Below are 19,202 nucleotides of genomic sequence, written 5' to 3'. Positions count from 1 at the left end.
AGGGAGGCTGTGAATGCTCCATGCCTGGTGGTGTTTGAGGCTGGGTTGGACAGAGCCTTGAGTGACATAGTTTAGTGTGAGGTGTCCCTGCCTATGGCAGAGGGGTTGGAACTGGAGGATCTTAAGGTCCTTTCCAACCCAAACCATTCTATGATTCTATGATTTTAAGGTACCTGGCATGTGCAACTCCAGCAGATGCTGAAAACATAAAGACATTTTGATATGCACTGAACACAGAGCTTGCAGTGGGGGTCACGTAAACTACAGCCCCATGGAGAACAACAGTTGACATGAGGTATGTTTCCATTCTTTTATTGCTTGGACAACTGGAAGGCTTTTGTTTGTATCCCACATGTGCTCATACACATGTGGGATTATTCTTGACCCCCAAGTCCTTTCATCATAATAAAATAAGGCTGGACAATGAAGTAACAAAAAAAATCCCCCAATGTTTGGAACAAAAGCCAGCCCTCTCCTCCCTCCCCTTGCACATATTTTTTGTTAAACATAATTTTCAACCAGTTGTAGCTTTGTTCGGGAAATTCATGCTTAGGCAAGTTACAAGTTGAAACTCACCTCCCTCTTACCAGATTTGCACAATGTTTTTACTTCTGGCAGCTGGCCACAGCCTGGCCAATTCTGAGTAACAAAGCCTCTGGAGGGCCATATTTTGTGAGCTAGCAGCATGTGCTTGGCATGCCCACATTTGTTCAGTAAAAAAAATGTAGGTGGACAATGAGGATTATTTCCATAGCTGACTAAAATAATTGAACTGTAAGTTGCAAAAGTAAATTGCAAATTTAATCCTTTTTTTTATTAGTCTCATTTCAAATGTCAGTGATATTTACATAACAGGACAGAAGGAGAAGACAGTGAGGGGGTGGGTAAGCAATGAATGACTTATTAGAGATTCATTTAGTGTACTAGTCCAAAACAAACGGGGTAGAGCATATGGTTAACTTATTTTCTGTTTGCGTGTAATCAAAGATGGACGCTAATACCTCAGAGCCTGATCTTTAATCATATATATTTGCTTTTCAATCGAGTTTTAAAATGGAATGTCTATAAAGCAATCCCTAAAGAGCTTGGTATGAGAATCTGGCAGAAAAGATCCTTCAGATATCTGTTTGTGCCGCATGAGGAGAGAAGCAACCGAGCACTGCGATTAGCCTGTGTTGTAGAGGCTGTAGGTAACTCTCCCTGAAAATTGTTCGAAGTGTCTAGCTGCTTTGCCTCATTCCTCCCTTCTGTTTCCTCAGCTCTCTGTCTCCAGGAAAAATTCCTGCTGGTCTCTGGAAATTCTTTCCTCACTGAAGTACGGGTCAGGCTTCCTGTCCTTTCTGATGGAAGGGTCAAAGAATAGAAATTATTACAAGAATCCCCTCAGGACTCACCTCACACTCATCCTTCTGCAAAGCAGGCAATGCTCCCTCCTCCCCAGCCACGCCAGCAGGGCTGAGGGCTGGCCAAAAGCCCATCTGACCCCTCTCCAGCACACCGAGGCTCAACGGGGGCCCAAAGCTGCCTGCCCAGTGAAACCATGGGGTGATGTCCCCTCCTGATGCAGTGTCTGCCAGCCCTCCTCCCTGGCTGCAGCTCTCCCAGCACTCCAGGAAAGAAAAGACATCTCCATCTCTGCTACTTCTGCTGGCTACCCTCCTGGCCCCAGCAATACATACTGCCCTCACTTCAATCCCCTGCTACAGAGGCCCATGACTACTTCCCCCCCTTGACAACCCCTGCGAGCATCCTATCCAGGCGGTCTAGACTGAGCGAGGAGATGTTACTATGGAAACATTGACGTCTTCCTTGTCTTTTGTGCACTTAATAACATAGTATTCAGCATGTTTATCTCCTGTATAGTTGCTGGTGGAAGAAGAAAACCTCTTCTCCTTTGCCACATTAATTTAAAAAAACCAAAACCCCAACAAACCAACCCATATATTGACCTTCATCTTAATGAAGGAGGAGGGTGAATGGAGGAGCATTGTTCCACCTCCTGGTGCTGCTGTTTGCCTGGAGGTGGCTTTCTGCAGTGCTGCACTTATCAGGGCAGTTCATCGCTCCCCAGCAAGGTCACTTTGGCCTCTCTCCTGCAGTGAGCTCTGTACTAGCCGCTCCTATCTCCTGCGGCTGGCCCCTCGCTTTCTGTGTCGGACTGGATCTTACTTATCACACCAGCTCTGTTTGCCGACGTACAGTAGCCAGGGCAGGAAAATAACATCCACAGTGCTAAAGCTGTTAACATGTCAGCAGGAGTTCACTGACCATGCACATAAATTAATCTTTATTCAGAAGCTACCTTTTTTGCTGTAAATTCAATTTTCTCCAGAGCTGCCAGGCTTCTTGACCTTCAAGCTACAAATATATTCGGTAATGCTGAAAAGGAATACTTTTTAGACACTTGAGTTAGTAGTGGGCTCTCTGCCTAGAAAATACTTGTAGATTTTTTCTTGTACAAGAAAAAACTACAAATATTTCAACAAAAATTCCCAAGGAGTTGTTACTTGGGCTTAAGGGAGTATCTTCTACCTCAGTCAAAAACCCTAACCACAAAGGAGAAACCTCCAACTTAATATGTGCAAATGCAGAGAGACAATTTATAAAGGAATTGCAGTTGAAATGAAAATTCATGCTTGTGAAATGATGTAGCAACAGTGATTCTGCAGTCCTTCAGAAAACACAGAAATACGCTGTTCACTAAATGGCTGGCTTCTCATTATGGGATTTTGCTTTTTGGATTGGAGATTGTTAAAAATGCAGACAAATTTCCACAAAAGTCTACAGAGAAAATGGAAACCACACAGCAAGGAAACCGGCAGATCTGGGCTAAGTTCCTCATTGCATGTTCCATTTTTTGCTTGCGTGATTCTTGCTCACACATACCCAGAGTCCTTTCAGAGAAATCTATAATTATCTTTACAAGATGAAGGCTTGGGTGTGTATAGAATTTCTGTTTATTTAGCTATGATTACAGTTGTACAATCACCTTTTCACTTAGAGCAGGGGCAAGCAGGTGAGACCTGGGAATGTGAAAGCTCTCCCTCAGCTAGTGAGGACAGGGAGATGCTGTCCACCCATCCAATCACCCACTTGGCTTCTTTAAAAGCTGCCGCATCCTCTAAGCTTTGCTTTGAACCAAGATCTGTCTGCTCTGTGGTGTATCTAATCAGAACAGTCATCTTAGATCGCTCAGTGGCTACTGTGGTATTTTCTGGCATTGGAGGACATTTTTCCCTGCCTCCTCCATTTTAATGAGTCATTCCAAAATCTGTGCTTGCATCTAGACAAAAAACAAACCAAGAAAAAAAAAAAACAACCCCCAAAACAAACTACTAAACAACATGGAGGAAAACCTGACTTTTTCATTCAGCAGTAGTGTTCAGCTTACTGATGTGAGTGACAGACTCTGCTTTTAGTGCTGATGGTAACATCAGCCTGCTAAAAGTAAAAACTGGGTCACGCCTGTCCTCACAAATTATCAGCCAAGCTGTTTAATGAGTTCCAGGCAGTTACACCTGAGCAAACTCAGTGAAGGCCATGGCTTTATACAAATACTACTGAGGGCCTAACTGGAAAATAGAGGAGCCTTTCATAGAAGTAGGTGAGAGCAAGGTGACCTGCAGGATGATAAAGTTTGAGCAAGCGAGGGCTGACCACAGCACTCAGAGGTGACGGTGTGCTGGTTGGGAACATGGAAAAGCAACTGTTTGAAACTGGAGAACTCTGACATAGTAAGGAAGCACATAGGTACCGATCACTGGAGCTAACCGATGCTTGACTGACCCCAGTGAAATGATGAGGGGACTGAAACTAGCAGAAAACTCTTGACTCCTGTGAGTTTCCTGCTGGGTTAGCTGGCTGAGCTGGCTCGCTGAGGCAGATCTCACAGAGCAGACAGGAACAGGAATGGAGAAGGTTGCCTTCTTTCCTAGCATCAAGCTGATTTAGATCAGATAAAACATAATGTGAAACCGCACTTTAAAAACTTTCCTAAGTGACACTGCTCTTTAGAGCTGCGAAGCTATGTAGGTTATCCATTAATGCTCACATTGGTCTGAGTAACATCTGAACAGAGAAGCAACTGTGTCAGTGTGAAACTGCATGGCAGGAGAGGAAGTTTGGAAATTCTGGGGAACAGCCAACTTCATTTTTCAGCATTTGCATGGGTTAAAGGCATTAATTAGACTCATGCTCTCCGCTGCTCAGGAGCACAGATCTGCATGACCGCTCCAGGTCGGAATTGCGCCATAGCAGCTGAGAAGCACCCTCACACAGGCAAACACACAGCCTGTGCCCTGAAACAGCCATAATCGAAGCGCTGCACGTGTGAGGCAGGCAGGGAGAGAAGGCGATGCTGTCCTGGGCTGACACGTTATCTGGTGGAGCAGGAGGCCATGGCGCCCACTGCCTCAGCACGTCAGGGGAGCCATACCAGCGCCTTGGCCTGAGCAGCAGCTGTCAGCCCCAGCCTCACCTCAGCAGGACTCAGTGGAGAGAACAAAAGGGGCTGTTGGAAACCACAGGGACACACACACACGAACGGGACAGGTCAGCGGGGGCGCAGGGCTGCGGTGATGGGCGCACTGACAGCTCCAGCACGTCACCCCGCGACCCCTACCGCCGCCATTTCCCTGCCCCTGCACTACCCCCTTCTCTCCTTGCCCCCTCCACAGCTGGCCTCCTCTGGGCCCTGGCCAATAACAGCTCTACGTGCACGTGAACAACTCGTCTCTAGCCAATGAGAGGGCCCCTTCCCACGTGGCGGTCTGCGTGCGACCTCCTGTCAGCCCCTCTCATCCCCCCCAACCTCCCAGGAGCGTCCTCAGCTGCTCTGGTCACGTGATACCGACGATCGCAAGAGGGCGGAGGCGCGGAGGTACACCATAGAGTGCCTCCGCCGCCGCCGCCGCCGCCGCTCCGGTTTGGAGGTGCAGCTTTTCTCTGCCTCTCCTGCGTTTGCCTCGGACCAGAATAGAAAGAGATAAGCCCACAGAGACAGGGTACAGGCCAGCGGGAGCTGGAGAGAGGCAGGTGACGCTGGGCGGAAGGACACCTCACGGCCGGATCTTGTTTTGCTTCAGGCGGTTACTATATAAGCGCGGCGCGCGGGCGGTGTCGTCTCATTGTCCGCTTGAGCCTTGATGAGAGAAGTGGTCGTGCGAGTGTCTGGGCGCGCAGCAGCTTCCCGCGCGGCGCGGAACGGAGCAGCCTCCCCTCCCCTAGCCGCCATGGCTCTTTAAGGGCGGCAGGGCCAGCGGCGGCATTGGCCAGTGCAGCAGGCGCAGCAGCAGCGGCGGCGGCCTCAGCACACCCCCGGCATCTGCAACCATGGCGTGAGTATTGTGTGTGAGGGACGGGGAATTCCTCTTGATAGTCGCCCGCTTCTCCTGTTAAGGGGGCTTGGAGTGGGGTGTTTTATCGCTTAACACGGTAATGGATGGTATCACCCGGGAATAAAAGCATCGGGGTGAAGGGTGTCCTTGTGGGGCTCAACGTGCTCGGGGCGGAGGGTGTCAGAAATGGGAGGAAATGCCGCTTCAAAAGAAATGACGAAAAATTCCTATGTCATACTCATCCTTCGAGAAAGCTCGATTGTTAAAAGTTCGGGATTTAACCATTTCATGGGGTTTCCGTGAGCATAAAAGTAGCTTATCTGTAGGGAGGTTTTTTTAACCCACGAGGGGGAATGCTGCTGAAGGGAGGCTCCTGATAGAGGAGGTACCATTTGGTATGTCGTGCCGAGTGAATAAAGGGGGGCTGTTAATAAGATGGCAGCAGCGCTGTAATACTTGATGTTGTAGCTCTTAAGTCTCCGGAGGGTTTTCTAATACGGAGACTCCAGTAGAAGGGGGAGTGTGTGACGCTTGCTTTGTCGCCCAAACGTCCGGTTCTAAGCTGGCTCGTTCCAGAGGGCTCCGCAGCCTTTTCCCACGTTGGCGCTCGGCTCAGCCCTGTGCAGCCGGAGGCGCGGTTGGAAACGTGGCAGGATACAAAATGGCGGCCGCTGCCTGGGTGGGGATGGGGGACGCGGCAGGATCGCGAAATGGCCGCGGCTGACGGCATGGGCGCGTGAGTCATGGCGGCGGGTGGGCGGGGCCGGCGCACCCGTGCCCATATTTGGGCATGAGGAAGCCGCACGGCCCTCGGTGGGAGAAGCGGGAGCCTAAGAGGAGATATGGAAGGGGTAAAGATGTTGCGTTACGTGCAAACCGCAGTCCCCAAAGCGGGTGGTATTGCTTTTAAAGACACACTATATCGGTCAAACAAGTACTGATGGATCTAAGTTTAATTCGCAGGTTTTTCAAGGCATCGCACAGCAGCATTGCTGTAGTCGACAACAAAGCCCTCTACTTGTCTGCATCCTTTGACATCAAAGCATTAAAAACTGACGAAGATGAGCCTCTTGAACAACGAGATGCTGTTGGGGGATTTATTATCCCCCTTCAGCCAGCCGTGTTCGGTGGCTGAGGAAAGTCTGGGACTCCTCGATGACTACCTGGAGGTGGCCGAGCCCCTCGGTTCGCATGGGTTCTCCAGCGACAAGGCTAAGGCAGTCTCCTCCAACTGGCTTGCTGTGGACAGTTTAGGCAACACCATAGATAGCAGCCAGGGTAAGGTGTTACTTAATGCAGCAGTTAAAATGGCGTGTAATGTTCTAAGGGGGGGGGAGAGATAAGCAGCTTTTTTGTAAGTGTGAAGGCAACCTCACATGCATACTTGTGCGTGAAAGAATGTGTACTACATAGCTTACACAGTTAAGAAATGGCTAGTTATGGGGCTGGTGTATGGTAAAGTGACACTTCTGTTGCCCTTTTAATAACACACTGACTGTTACAGTGCTGTTTCCCAGCCAGAACCAAGTGTGGCGGTGTGTTTCAAATGGCCTTGAATTCTTCTGGCCTTGGAGTAAGGAGAATGGAATGCTGGGATGCTGGCAGGCTCCCTTGTACCCTGCAGTGTTCTGCAGTTAAATGGCAGATTTTTTTTTTCTTCTGGTTGATTTCTTTTGGTTTTTTTTTTTTTTTCATGTGAGGGAGAGGTTGGGCGTTAAATACGAGCTGCTAGATAATGTTCAGATGCTTGAACTGGTTTACTGAAATGGCAATTCCTTTTTTTGTGCAGAGGATGCCTTCTCTGGCATGGAGTGGATGGTGGAGAAGATGGATCTGAAGGAATTTGATTTTGATGCCCTGTTAGGTGTGGAACATCTGGAAGCCACCGTCTCGCCAGACGAGCTGATGGCCACGTTGGAAGACACGTGTGATCTCCTATTTAACCCTGCCATCCCAGAATTCCACAACAAAGAACCTCCACTGATAACAGACCTTATCACCCATCTCCCTGAATCACCCATTGGTGTAGATCCAGTGGCCCCATTGGCTTCCCTTTGGTCTTTTCCCCTCTCCCCAGGGTCTCTGACTTCCACTCCAGACAACTCATTTAGCTTAGAACTTGGTAGTGAAGTGGATGTTCTGGAAGGCGAAAGAAAACAGGAGGGCCCTGCCTTTGTGGTAGTGATCACCAAGTCTGAGAAAGAGGAGGAGAACCATTCCGATGATAGTGGAATATGCATGAGCCCAGACTCTTACCTGGGAACACCCCAGCATAGCCCTACCAATTCAGTTGGATCCCCCAATGACAACCGGTTCCCTGCAGAAACCAGCTGTGGCTCTGTGCAGGCCAAACCCTATGATCATCCTGCAGAGAGGGTAGTGTCAGCGAAGATAAAGGGAGAAAAGAAAATAGATAAGAAATTGAAAAAGATGGAGCAGAATAAGACTGCTGCCACACGTTACCGGCAGAAGAAGAGGGCAGAACAGGAGGCACTTTCTGGGGAGTGCAGAGAGTTGGAGCAGAAAAACCAGGCCCTGAAGGAGAAGGCAGATTCCCTTAGTAAGGAAATTCAGTACTTAAAAGATCTGATCGAAGAGGTCCGCAAGGCCAAGGGCAAAAGAGCTAGGGTCGCTGAGTAGGGTAGTCAGCAGTTTTTATGTGCATGTATATAAGCTTGCTGCTAAGGCTGTGTATTGCTGTCTAATAAATTATTTTATAGTAAACTTTAAATTGCAGTGTGAGGTAACTGACTACCCGTGAAACAGGTGCACCACACCTAGGTGTAAATGCAAACCTCTTGGACTACTCAGGTTTTCATGGGAGAATGCTGTGTAACACTGAAGTGCTTCTGCTGGGTGGTGGAGGCAGTGTGGATGTTGAATGTGCTTTGAAGTTCAAAGGATGACTGATGTAGGTTGTGGCTACGATTTACACACATTTTAATAGATGCATGCACCACTATGAGGGCTATTATACTGAGGTGCCCTAAGTTTTCCCATAGTAAAGGCATAGTCCTGTTAAAGAATTTTATCTTCAGGAGTTCATTGAAGGTAGTACTGGTGGAAGGTTCAGACATGCCAGAACTGAACATTCTGAGGGAGGTGAGTGGGGATGTAAAACATGATGGGAAAGCTCAGTAGTTGTGAAAATGAGTTTAAGGAATAAGCAGCTTGCTGGGAGCTTGTGGAGCAGGCAGTGGCTCTCCTGAACTGGCACTTTGGGTTTCTTATCTTCCCTGTTGATCAGCAGATGCCCAAAACAGGAGGGGGTGTGATTCTTGTTTCAGGGTGGTGGGGTTGGGGTAGGAATTGCTCTTGTGCTGTGGTAGATGAACTGGACTGAATGGGTGGGGTTGCTCTTGGTAATGTCCATGATGGAAATGTGAAGGACTTGGGAGGCATCTCCAGGCTGCCTCCAAGGAGTCAAATCTTAAGGTGTGCATGCAAATTTGGCTTTTTACCAAGGAGCAGATGAGTTTGTTAATATAGCCCTACTCCCAAGTTAGCTGTGCAGCTGGTGTGGGGAAGGTTCCCTGGTGCTCTGGAGTAGGGTGTGTATGCTGGGGATATGGGTCGGAGTTGACAGCAACCGGCAGCGTGGCTCCTGGGGTTCGTGTTGCTTGGCAGAGCTACGGTAGATGAGTTGATGCCCTGGTGCTGGAGTGTGGCAGCAGAAAAACCCTAGCCTTGCTGTGATGGTGTCTATTAAACACCGCAGAGAACTTGGGTAGGCAGGAGCCTGTGTAGCAGGGTGGTTTCTGCTTGTGGATGTTAATTGTTGCCCTTCAATTACTGGGTAAATTTATAGTCCAGCCACTCAATGCAAGGAATTTTTTGTGCTTGATTCTCGTGAGGTTCTGAAGATGGGCGAAGTTCCACATTCAGCGTGGCTGTGCTCTGCTGATAGAAGCTTCAGGATTTGGGACGTGCCATTTTTAATCATTTTGTGTATGTTTTTTTTTCCTTTTCTTGGCCACTGATAACCAGATTTAGCAGCACCTGATCTCTGCTTGGTTTGTTGGAGCCAGCATCCTTCCCCAGGGGGTTAAGATTTCTTTTCGCTTGCACTGACACGACTCTGGAAGCTGCCCAGCTCAGACACTGCAGGTCCCAGCCTGACTGGCAGGGAGGGCTGAGCAGGCCAGCCTTGGTGGTGACTGGCCACCAAGACCTGTCTGTACTTACAGCTGGTTGCCTGAGTGACGTGGATGCTATTCCCTGTTGGGAGTTAGGGCTCGTGCCACATAGGAAGTAGTGTGGATAATTAAGACCATCAGTGGGTAGCCCAGACTCCTCACCTTCATGAGAGCATCTGCCTCTTGCCTCCTGAGCAAGCACTTTGACTCTGATGTGCTGTATAAATAAGAAGCACTCCAGCCTGGCAGGCACGGTAAGGTCCTGCTTGAAGCGCTGCTTTGTTCTCCAGAGCTTACTGGCAACTGCATGCAAGGAACTGCTCTGATTTGGGAAGTAGCACAACATAGTAGATACCTTGAGATCAGCCGGACCTGCCAGACCGGGGATGGGGATAACTAGAGGCAAGAAAGCCCAGTGAGCAGGACAGTCTTTCCTTTGATGGGTCAGATCTGTACCCTAGATGGCAACTGGTTGGTCTCAGCTGAGCCACGGAAAACAGTATAACTGGTGTGAAAGTATGAGCATGTGGCTTCTCTGTGCAGGGCAAAACCCTCCTCTCCTCCCCAGACTGATCCCCTTTGCCAGCCACAGGGCAACCATCTCCAGTTCTCAGAGCCGTTGCAAATTCTGCTTAAACCTGGCAGCAGCCCATACTCGGCTCACCCAAAGCCTGGAAAGATTGCCAGGACATATCCCACACCCCATAGCAGGACTGTGTGTGAGCCACCCCTCACTAAAATCGATTTCTCTTTGAGTCCATGCTCTGCAGGCAGATGAGGCAGTGTCTGTGGCGGCCAGTTGATACATGATGATGGTTTCTACAGCCCTCCAGAGAGTACGTAGCTCCAGTTTACTAATTGCACTCACTCCAGGGAAGGCAGGTCAGAGCTGGAACAGGAGACACGGAATGCATGATGCACATGTGCTGCTTTGCTCTCTGCCCTATATCCATGTGTGTGTTTTACAGGACTCCTTACAGGAGAACCAGAAACCTGTCCTTAAACTGTCGGCGTTACTATGCTGAGGCTCTGAGCCTGCAGCTCTGCAGAGGCAGCCGGTATGGCAACCTTATGCAACGCCTTCTGAAATGACGCCGCGTTTCCATACTTAGTAACTTCGTTAAGATTTTTACACTGCCTAGAGATTAGGGCTGACTCTTCCTCTGCATTTGTTGCTTAGGCTTCTCCTCCAGGCTTGTGTTGCGCACAGCCAGCATCACGCCACTTGGCACTGCAGCTCAGTGGCACGTCCAGCCTGCTGCAAGAGGCAAGGAACACTGAGGACACCATCACGTAACAAACTCCAGCCTGCGGGAGAAAAGGTCTGACAGCCTCCTCCCTGGTGACTGATCTTACACTTTGCACACTTCAGGAGCCGTCTTTTCTCCAAATGTGCTTCAGTTGAATCCTTGCAGCTTGCATACTGTGTGATACCACGTCCAGAAATGTAGTGCATGAAATGCAGGCCTTACCCACCCCTGGAGGAGCCCGGTTCTACGTACTTGGAAGCAGGAGAATTCCCCAACCTACATTATATAAAAGCCATTTGAATCTGAAGTTGCCAGATGGGATTTCTGTCTCACTTATTTTCGCTTTGAATTTATTCTGAATTTATTCACTGCCCTTTAGGACAATGAAGTGGCCTTCACGTGCACAGCATGCATGACCCTCATGCTCCTGATCCCTTACCTGATTTTGTACTTCATGGTAAACAGGAGTCCAACATTCCTATACATAAACAACACCCAGCAGTTCACTGCTGGCAGAGATGCTCTGACAACATACGGACCCTTCTCACGAGCTTGTTTCTGCTCTTATCACAGTATCGATAACCACTTCCCTCTTTGCCCTGCCTTTGGAAAGACCCAGTCGCTTGCACTTCTCCTTGCAAACAGAAAGAGGAAACCACCACTCCTTTGCACGCCTGTGTGGAGAACCAGACGCACCTCTGCAGCATGCATAGGAAAATAAATCCCCAGTTGCAGCTTTGGAGAACAAAGACAGAATGATGATGAAGTCTTCCAAATAGCTTTTGCCCTGGCAGGAAGCACAGGAATAGCTGCAAGGACAGGCTGTCCTTCGGGAGATGAATGCTCCCCCTGCACTCCTGAGCTGCACTGGTAGAACAGAAATGTGAGTTATTCTGATCGGAACAATTCCACATGGGGTAGTCTGGCCATAGCCCTCTCTCCCCCAGTGCCAAAGCCTCTGAAGAGGAGTCATATTCCTTTTGGAAAAATATATTCCTTGTCTTGCTTGTGATACCCACAGCCCTGTTAAGTATTGCCTCACCTTTTCTTTAGGTATGGTTTAGCTTCTGTTCATGGCATATCCATATACTTTCTCCGTTTTGAGATGTCCCTTGCTTTCACAACCCTCACTGTTGTATAGTCACCCTTCTCCACTTACTAAACCCAGTTCATGATTCAGAAAGCCATTTTTTCCAGGGTGGGAAATCTGTATATTTTTTGGCCAGAATAATGCCAGTTTTCTTTATCTTTCCATAAACTTAGGCCTTCAAAACCAACAGGATCTATATAGTCCTTCCTATATGCATAGTTTCATGTTGTGCATACTCATTTTTTCTTAACAGAGTTCAAGTGCCATATGGAGACAATCTAACTTCCTCTGTATTCATACCCTTGTATTCCTGCTGTATTCATACCCTTGCTGTATTCATACCTGTATGAATGTATTCATACCCTTGCTGTGCAGTCCAGCACATACACTCCTGTTACTCTTCATTTCCAGTCCAAAGACAGTTTTGGGGTCTTACCATAAGACCCACGCATTGCTGGGCCAAAAAATTCATCATAGAATCACAGACCGGTTTGTGTTGGAAGGGACCTTAAAAGCTCATCCAGTTCCAATCCCCTGCCACCCGCAGGGACACCTGCCACTAGAGAAGGGTGCTCTAAGCCCCGTCCAGCCTGGCCTTGAACACTGCCAGGGATGGGCAGCCACAGCTTCTCTGGGCACCCTGTGCCAGGGACTCACCACTCTCACAGGGAAGAATTTCTTCCTAATGTCTAATCTAAATCTCCCCTCTGTCAGTTCAAAGCCATTCCCCTTGTCCTATTACTACATGCCCTTGTAAAAAGTCCCTCTCCAGCTTCCCTGTAGGCCTCGTTAGGTACTGGAAGTTTTTCTAAGGTCTCCACAGAGCATTCTTTCCCCAGGCTGAACAACCCCAACTCATCTTTGCTGTCTTTCCCATCGAAATGCTTCAGGCCCATGAGTTTGACCTTGTGAATTAAAGGAGGCATTCAGTCCCCTGACCTAGGCAATACCATTTTGGCTGCTCAGGTATGCCAGGTATGCTGCCTTTGCATTATTTTCAGTGCAGTCATGCAGTGTCACAAGCCACTGAACGAAGCTACGTCTACCCACAAACTCCAGTTTCCCTATTCCATAGGTGCTAGCCGCCTCTCATTTCTCCTTCAGCTGCTCTTTTCGTCTCTTTTACACGTACACACCCTTTTAAAAGATGGCAAGGAGCGAGTTCCAAGCGCAGCAAACACGTCAGCTTCATTTATATAGGGCAGAGAATCTCCTCGTCCTGTACCTCCTCTCCATGTCCATTGTTGCGCATGTGGAGCCTGAGAGAGAGACCTACTCTTTACCTCCTATTGAAGGAGATAAATGATCCTGCTGGCACACAAACGGTGCAGCTCAGGACAGACCAGCTTGGCGAGATCACTGGTTTGCCCTGCCAACAGCTAATTCATCCAGAAAAAGGTGCGTGTCACCCTGTAGACAGCTGCAGAGCAACCTCCATGCTTTTTATTTCCCCTGCCCCCACCAGTTAGTGGTTGGCACTGTTAATCCTATTTAATGTAACTATGGATAGACACGCAAACCTTTAATCCGTTTCAAACCTACTAACCCTTCAGCCTGCCTTGGCTGGAGTTCAACAGCCTGTCTTCTTTTACACTCCTCATTTTTAGCTGGATTGATGGGTCTTCAAATGAGAAACTTCCTTGTGCTGTAACTTTCCTTTTGTGAGTTATTCAGGGCACTGCTTCTGTGCACCCTTTCTACAACAACCAGTCTCTTACCCAAGGGGTTCCAGAGCCTGTCAGTGCTGTAGGTGCTGACGCTGTGTTGATCATCAGCAAGACTGGAAGGGGAGCCAGTAATGAAAAAGAAACCAGAGGCTGAGATTCCCAAAGGCTCCATCTCCCTGCTTCCCCTTTTCCCCCCAATTTCCCCCCAGCTTTTTCAGTGTTTTTTTTTAAAGCCTGAATGTTTGCCTGAGCTTGCTTTCTAGTCTCTTTTTATTCATTGTCAACCACGTTTGTTACTGCTGTGTCATTTCAGAGGCAAGAAGTTGGTTAGTGCCCAGAGCAAACATGTTTTCTTGGTTTACATTTGCGGTCCTCCCCTCTCCTTGTATATGCAACATTGATGTTAGCTGTTGTTGTTTCCTATGCTAAAGAAATAAAGACTTGCTGATAGAGCAGAGGCTGTATCAGCTTACATTAGCTTGTACCCATCCGAACAAATTTTCCTGTTTGCTTTCCGCTCACGTAACGAAGGAGAAAGAAGTCATTAATGGGCTTGATGAATCTTATTCACAGTAAGCTAGCTTAACGCCGAGCATCTGGGAACCATTTTGCCTCCTCTAAACTGTCTTCCTGGGAAGGTTCTACCACATTAATAACACTTCAGAGCTTTTATTTGCATTTATATTAAATCTGCTGCTGCTGCTGCCTCCCATTACGATTCCCTGCTGCGTGTGGGTGAAGATGCACTGTAAGATGGCACACTCCTCCTTCTTCCCCAGCTCAGCCACCTCTATTTTCTGCTGCAGGATGCTCAGCTGGTGTCGCAGAGCTGGGAAGAGAGCCAGCAGCCTGATGAGCTCAATCAGCACGCAGCCCTCACACCGCAGCAGTGGGATGTCTCCCTGCGCTACCGCTCACAACCGCACGGGAGGGTAATGCCAGGTCCAAGGGTTGAGGGCTGCTAGGAAAAGCAGCTATGGCAGCGGCTCCTTCTGTAACTTCCTCTTCTCTTTTACAAGGGCCGGAAAAGTCTCTGCAAGGAACAGAGAGATGGCACAGGCTGCTCCAAGAGAGCCACCTCCTCAGGTCCCAGCACAGCCGAGGAGCTGGCATGATCGAGGCATGACTAGACCATAACACAGACAGCTGGGAGTATAAGAAGATGCTTAGCTTCAGCTTATCGCAAGGCACATGCCACTCACTGGTCCTTATTCTCCCGCTAGCTTAGAAGACATTCTCCTCAGGGGCCAACTCCTGCCACAGTGTGCAGGCGGCACTGCTGTTCTTTCATAGGATCTCCTACTCTCCTGGAGAGAGAAAAAATCAAGGCAGAACATGCTAGATCTTTGCCCTTGTGGAAGATGGTTTATCTAGAGCCACCCGCTCACTTCTGCTTGCATTTCCTGCCTCCTGCAAAATAAAATCTAATTTATTTAAGGATACTGTTGGCTGTACAACCAAGGTTTGATTTCAGATGGCAAAATCAAGTCTGTCAGGTAGCTTTGCCCTCTTCAACAATACAACATCTCATGGCATACAGCCACAAGAAGTATGGTGATTATTTGTGTTGGCTCTAATAGTCTTTCCAGCCAGTAATGGGAGCCACCATCCAATTTTAAAACTCCACAGATCTGGGTGTTATTATCCTTGGGGAAAACTGCCATGGGCCATGCTTTAAAGTTCCTCATTAACCAAAAGAACAACTTTACTGTTTGCTTACATTTGCAAGCAAACAAGCTGGGTTTTGCACAAAGAGAGTGAACCACATTACCTTAGTGCTTCTCTCTGATGGTTTTGCTTTCCTTAGCCTGCAGAAGGGCCCAGGAGCTGAACAACCACAGAAACAAGCCTGTGTAGGAGGAACTGGTAGAGGAAGGGGGGTTAACATGAAGGATGTCTGCAAGGTTAAAGGAGCTGCCAAATGCTGAAGATGAGGGCTTGAAACAAAACAACATCCCAGAAATCTACCTTTCAAACCTGAAATTGTGGCACATCCAGCTTTTTCACATTGTTAATTGTCTCTGTGACACCTCCACACAGAGCTGTGTTAGACCAGCTCACATACACTGCAGCGTGTACAGAAGTTTTAAGGAGACACGTGCTGTATACAGATTTTGCTCAACTACTTTTTCAAACACTGTTTCCATTCTTTCAAGAAGCAAAAGGTCATTCTCTTTTTTTTTTCCATGTTTTTTTTTTTAAATTTGGAAGCAAGATCAAACTGAAAAAGAAGGGACTTGGTCTTTGAACTGTTCTATTTTTACCATTTTTGGCTGCAGATAGTTGAACTTGATCCCATTACAAGAAATCTCCTCCCATTCACTATTACACAATTTCCAGTACATGCACTTCAGGATGTTCACTACTTTCCCTGTCTGGGCCTCATACATCTGGGTGACCTTCCCTCCCATGCAGACAAGAGAGGAAGAATGCAACACAGGTGACACAGACTTCAGACAGCATCAGGAATTATAATCAGAAGGCAGGGAACGGATACCAAATTCCTGACAGTGCTAACATCCAAGCACCTGCTGCTCAGGTCAACCAAGCCTCTTGTAATCAGAGTCTAATCAGAATTTGGCATTAGTCCTTCTTACCTTTTTTACAGACTTCCCATCTTTCCAGGTAAGGGGCAGCAAAGGGCAGTGGCTCCCCGAAGCAGCACATTTAGTGGTTTAGTGTGGAAGTGTTTGGAACAACATCCCCACCTGCCGGGCCTTCTCTTTGTTGCAGCCGGCAATTTAGCAGTAGTCTGATAGGAAAAGACCTTCCCTTCAACCCAGCACCACAACTCTGGCTCAGATTTTAACTTGGTGCCGAGACTGACGTTGGGTTAAAACCCCTTCTGGATACAGGGGCTGGCAGCGCCCAGGAGCGGTGCCCTCCTAGCGTGGCTGAACCTCAATGGGAGGCTCAGGGATAAGCATGCAAAGGACAACTTTCTCCATGTGAGAGCTCTTCCTTGGAGACTGGGAGTAGGCAAAACAGGGGAGTCATCTCCATTCCAACCTACACTTTTTGAAGGCCTGAGTGTGTCAGAAAGAAGATTAAATACATGTGTCAACATGAATCAGGCCATTTACACAACTGAATCATCCTGAAGAGAGGGATGCCTGGATCAGAACAGATCCGTCTTCATCAAATGTAGCCTGTCATAATAATCACTATTAAAAAGGCAAAGAGAGGTGGTGTCTACAACAATTATTTAATCAAACAACATATAAAAACATTTTACAATGACTGAAAAACCTGACAGAGGCTGTAATAAGAACAGAAGCTGCAAGGCTACTCAGGTTTAACATCCTTCCCTTTGTGGGTACCTACTGTGGGTCCAAAACACTTCTCTATTCAGATGCAATACTTTAAATGGTCCTTGCTAATAACACAAGTAGCAGAAGCCTTACATCCTGAAGAAGGCAACAAGACTTATATTTGGCTTGGTCTACCCTTCTGTATTAAGAATGCAAGGCATGGTGGCTGGAGGGAGATAATTATAAAGACAACGTATCTCGGAGCCAAGAGAACCTCCATAGCTCTAGCTGGCCAGTGTCAAGTTCTGCACAGATGCAGAGCTGCTCTGCAAGCCTAACATTAAAGCACTTGCTGACAGAGGCACATCTCTGATGTCTCATCTCAAACACACAGAGGAAATGGCCAGTCCAGCGTGCCAAGCACTCAGCTACAGAAAGACTGGAGCTGTGAGAATCCCTGTCATGTTGTTTATGGTATCCCAAAGTATTCCCTCTCAAATTTACGGAAGTCTTCCTCAGTAAAGACAGTGCCCTCAGGCTTCTTCTTTGCTGCCTTCTTTGGAGGCTGATCTTTGGCCTTCCTGCCTCTGTTCTGAGCAAGAACCTTCAGATGATAAAAAAAAAAGAAAAAAAAAAAAGGAAAAATCCCAGTCATTGTTATCCAGACCAAACCACAAAAATGGTGATTTTCAAGCTCACTGCTGCATCCTGGCTGTTCCACTAATCCCCTGCTATATCCCAGAATGCCTCCAAAGTGAGAGGCAATCACCAATGTCAACTAAAGCAGGTCACTGGGACAACAGCAAATACCAATTTAGTAATTGGAGTCAAATATGAAAACTGCTCTTTGGTAATCATCACAGAGATAGAAACACTTATTTAAATTCAGACCTTTCTGAAACTATGACTTTCTTTTATCCTGTCTCTCCAGGATAAACCTCAGTTGATGGAATTCCCTCTACATTTTCTAATACACTGTCACCTCCTTTCACAATTTCCAGCCTGAGAAACACTGGCTTAAACCACTTGGTTTATATAAGTTAACAGCCTGCATCTCATAAAAATAGCGCAAGATTCTAGTAGTGTCAGCTATTCTCCTTTTCAAATCCTGTCATGGGACTTCCTTTTGTGGAAGAACACAGGTTAAATTCTCAGGTTATGAGAAACATCGTTCAAGATGCTAAGAAATTCCCATTACATGAGCCAGCAGCACATCTGGTTCCTTGCAAAACAGCCTCCAGCTACAGAGGACAGTTTGATCAACAGCAAGAAGGCCTGAACTAGGGCTTCTTTGACAGCTGAAGCTATGACATATCTTTGGTAATTAAGAAAAGCCAACGGCTGTCAGTACATTTTAACTAGTATAAGAGAACATCATAGGGGACAATGTATCAACGAGATGATAAGCATGTCACTTTGTTTTAGTATGTTACTTTGTCACTGCACACAGAAATTCCTCAAGGCTGCTTGCTGACCGAAACTTATCTTCTTTGCACGGGGTCTAAGCTGGAAGATCCGGGAATGACCCCCATTCACCTGTGTTCCTCAACAGAAGCAAGACCCCCAAACAGAAGTGACCATCTTACTTTTTCCGTGACTGCTCTGTTTGCAACAAGTCGTCCTTTCAACATGTACTGCAGATTTTCTCTCAAGTGATTGACAGCCTTCTTCTTATGATACTCCTCTAGGTCAAAGCAGAATGGGACACAACACATCAGCTGTGCATCCAGGCAGCATGCAAGGGCAGACACAGGAGGAGAGCAAGGCCCCGGGAGAAAGAAGCAGCACTACAGCTCAGGGACAAGTGTGCATCCATAGATATGGCTGTGATGAAGTAAGGAACACCAGGAGGATGGGATGGGTACAAACGGCTGAGGCTGGCTGCGGGACACCGTAAGAGGGCGCGGTGCGAGGGCGGTGGAGAGCGGCAAAGCCGCTTCTCCCTCCTCCCAGAGCCGAGCCGGGACTCACCTATTGCCGACTTCACGACTCTGCCCTTGACTGTAGCCCCGTTCCTGCCGGGCTCCGGCGCCCTCTTCCTCCGCCCGGCAGCACCCGCCGCCTTGAGGCCATTCCTCCCGCGCTGGAGCCCCGGCGGCGGCGCCTTTCCCCGGCCTGAAGCGGGCAGGGGGATGGAGTTACCCCAGCCGTACACCGAGAATCACCCTCCCCACACCCCCGCTCCTCACCACCTCACCCGGCACCTCCAGCAGCTCCAGGCCCCGCCGCAACAGGGAGGCCGACATGACCGGCGGTCAGCTTCCGGCTCGTCACCTCCGCCACTTCCGTCTCCCCGGCGGCACGCTTCCGGCACCGTGCCCGGACGGGCGCACATGCGCGGGGGGGAGCTCCGGCAGGCCTTGGGAGGGGAGGTTTGTGGCGCCATGTTGTACGGACATCACCTCACCTCACCTCACCTCAGGCACGTCCTCAGCTCGCGTCGCGTACAGCGGTTGCGGCAGGTTCTTGCTG

At 48.3% G+C, this 19,202-nt stretch overlaps 2 protein-coding genes across 2 annotated transcripts; one reads left to right on the top strand and one right to left on the bottom strand.

Annotated features, from left to right (window-relative positions):
• The first annotated feature begins 4,962 nt into the window (after positions 1 to 4,962).
• ATF4 (activating transcription factor 4) lies at positions 4,963 to 8,067 on the top strand. The gene is made up of 3 exons (XM_061450783.1): positions 4,963 to 5,336; positions 6,300 to 6,614; positions 7,126 to 8,067. The coding sequence occupies exons 2-3, from the start codon at positions 6,398 to 6,400 to the stop codon at positions 7,974 to 7,976; spliced, it is 1,068 nt and encodes a 355-aa protein (XP_061306767.1). The 5' UTR covers positions 4,963 to 5,336; positions 6,300 to 6,397; the 3' UTR covers positions 7,977 to 8,067.
• An 8,603-nt stretch (positions 8,068 to 16,670) lies between these two features.
• RPS19BP1 (ribosomal protein S19 binding protein 1) lies at positions 16,671 to 19,012 on the bottom strand. Its single transcript, XM_061450781.1, has 4 exons — positions 18,928 to 19,012; positions 18,702 to 18,845; positions 18,317 to 18,414; positions 16,671 to 17,334 (listed from the first exon to the last, which is right to left on the bottom strand). The coding sequence occupies exons 1-4, from the start codon at positions 18,974 to 18,976 to the stop codon at positions 17,200 to 17,202; spliced, it is 426 nt and encodes a 141-aa protein (XP_061306765.1). The 5' UTR covers positions 18,977 to 19,012; the 3' UTR covers positions 16,671 to 17,199.
• Positions 19,013 to 19,202: the final 190 nt, after the last annotated feature.

The sequence above is a fragment of the Pezoporus flaviventris genome, unplaced genomic scaffold, assembly GCF_033815535.1.
Source record: "Pezoporus flaviventris isolate CSIRO_AGI_PZ_B2104156 unplaced genomic scaffold, CSIRO_AGI_Pfla_v1 ptg000011l, whole genome shotgun sequence".
NCBI classification, from domain to species: Eukaryota; Metazoa; Chordata; class Aves; order Psittaciformes; family Psittacidae; genus Pezoporus; species Pezoporus flaviventris.
Note: the sequence above shows the minus strand (reverse complement) of the source record. Positions and strands in the feature narration are given on the sequence as shown.

Coding starts and splice junctions, on each gene's coding strand:
- ATF4 (XM_061450783.1), top strand. CDS start 6,398: ATGAGCCTCTTGAACAACGAGATGCTGTTGGGGGATTTATTATCCCCC. Junction 6,615..7,125: donor CACCATAGATAGCAGCCAGG/GTAAGGTGTTAC, acceptor TTTTTTGTGCAG/AGGATGCCTTCTCTGGCATG.
- RPS19BP1 (XM_061450781.1), bottom strand. CDS start 18,976: ATGTCGGCCTCCCTGTTGCGGCGGGGCCTGGAGCTGCTGGAGGTGCCG. Junction 18,415..18,701: donor AGTCGTGAAGTCGGCAATAG/GTGAGTCCCGGC, acceptor GCTTTGACCTAG/AGGAGTATCATAAGAAGAAG. Junction 17,335..18,316: donor ACAGAGCAGTCACGGAAAAA/GTAAGATGGTCA, acceptor TATCATCTGAAG/GTTCTTGCTCAGAACAGAGG.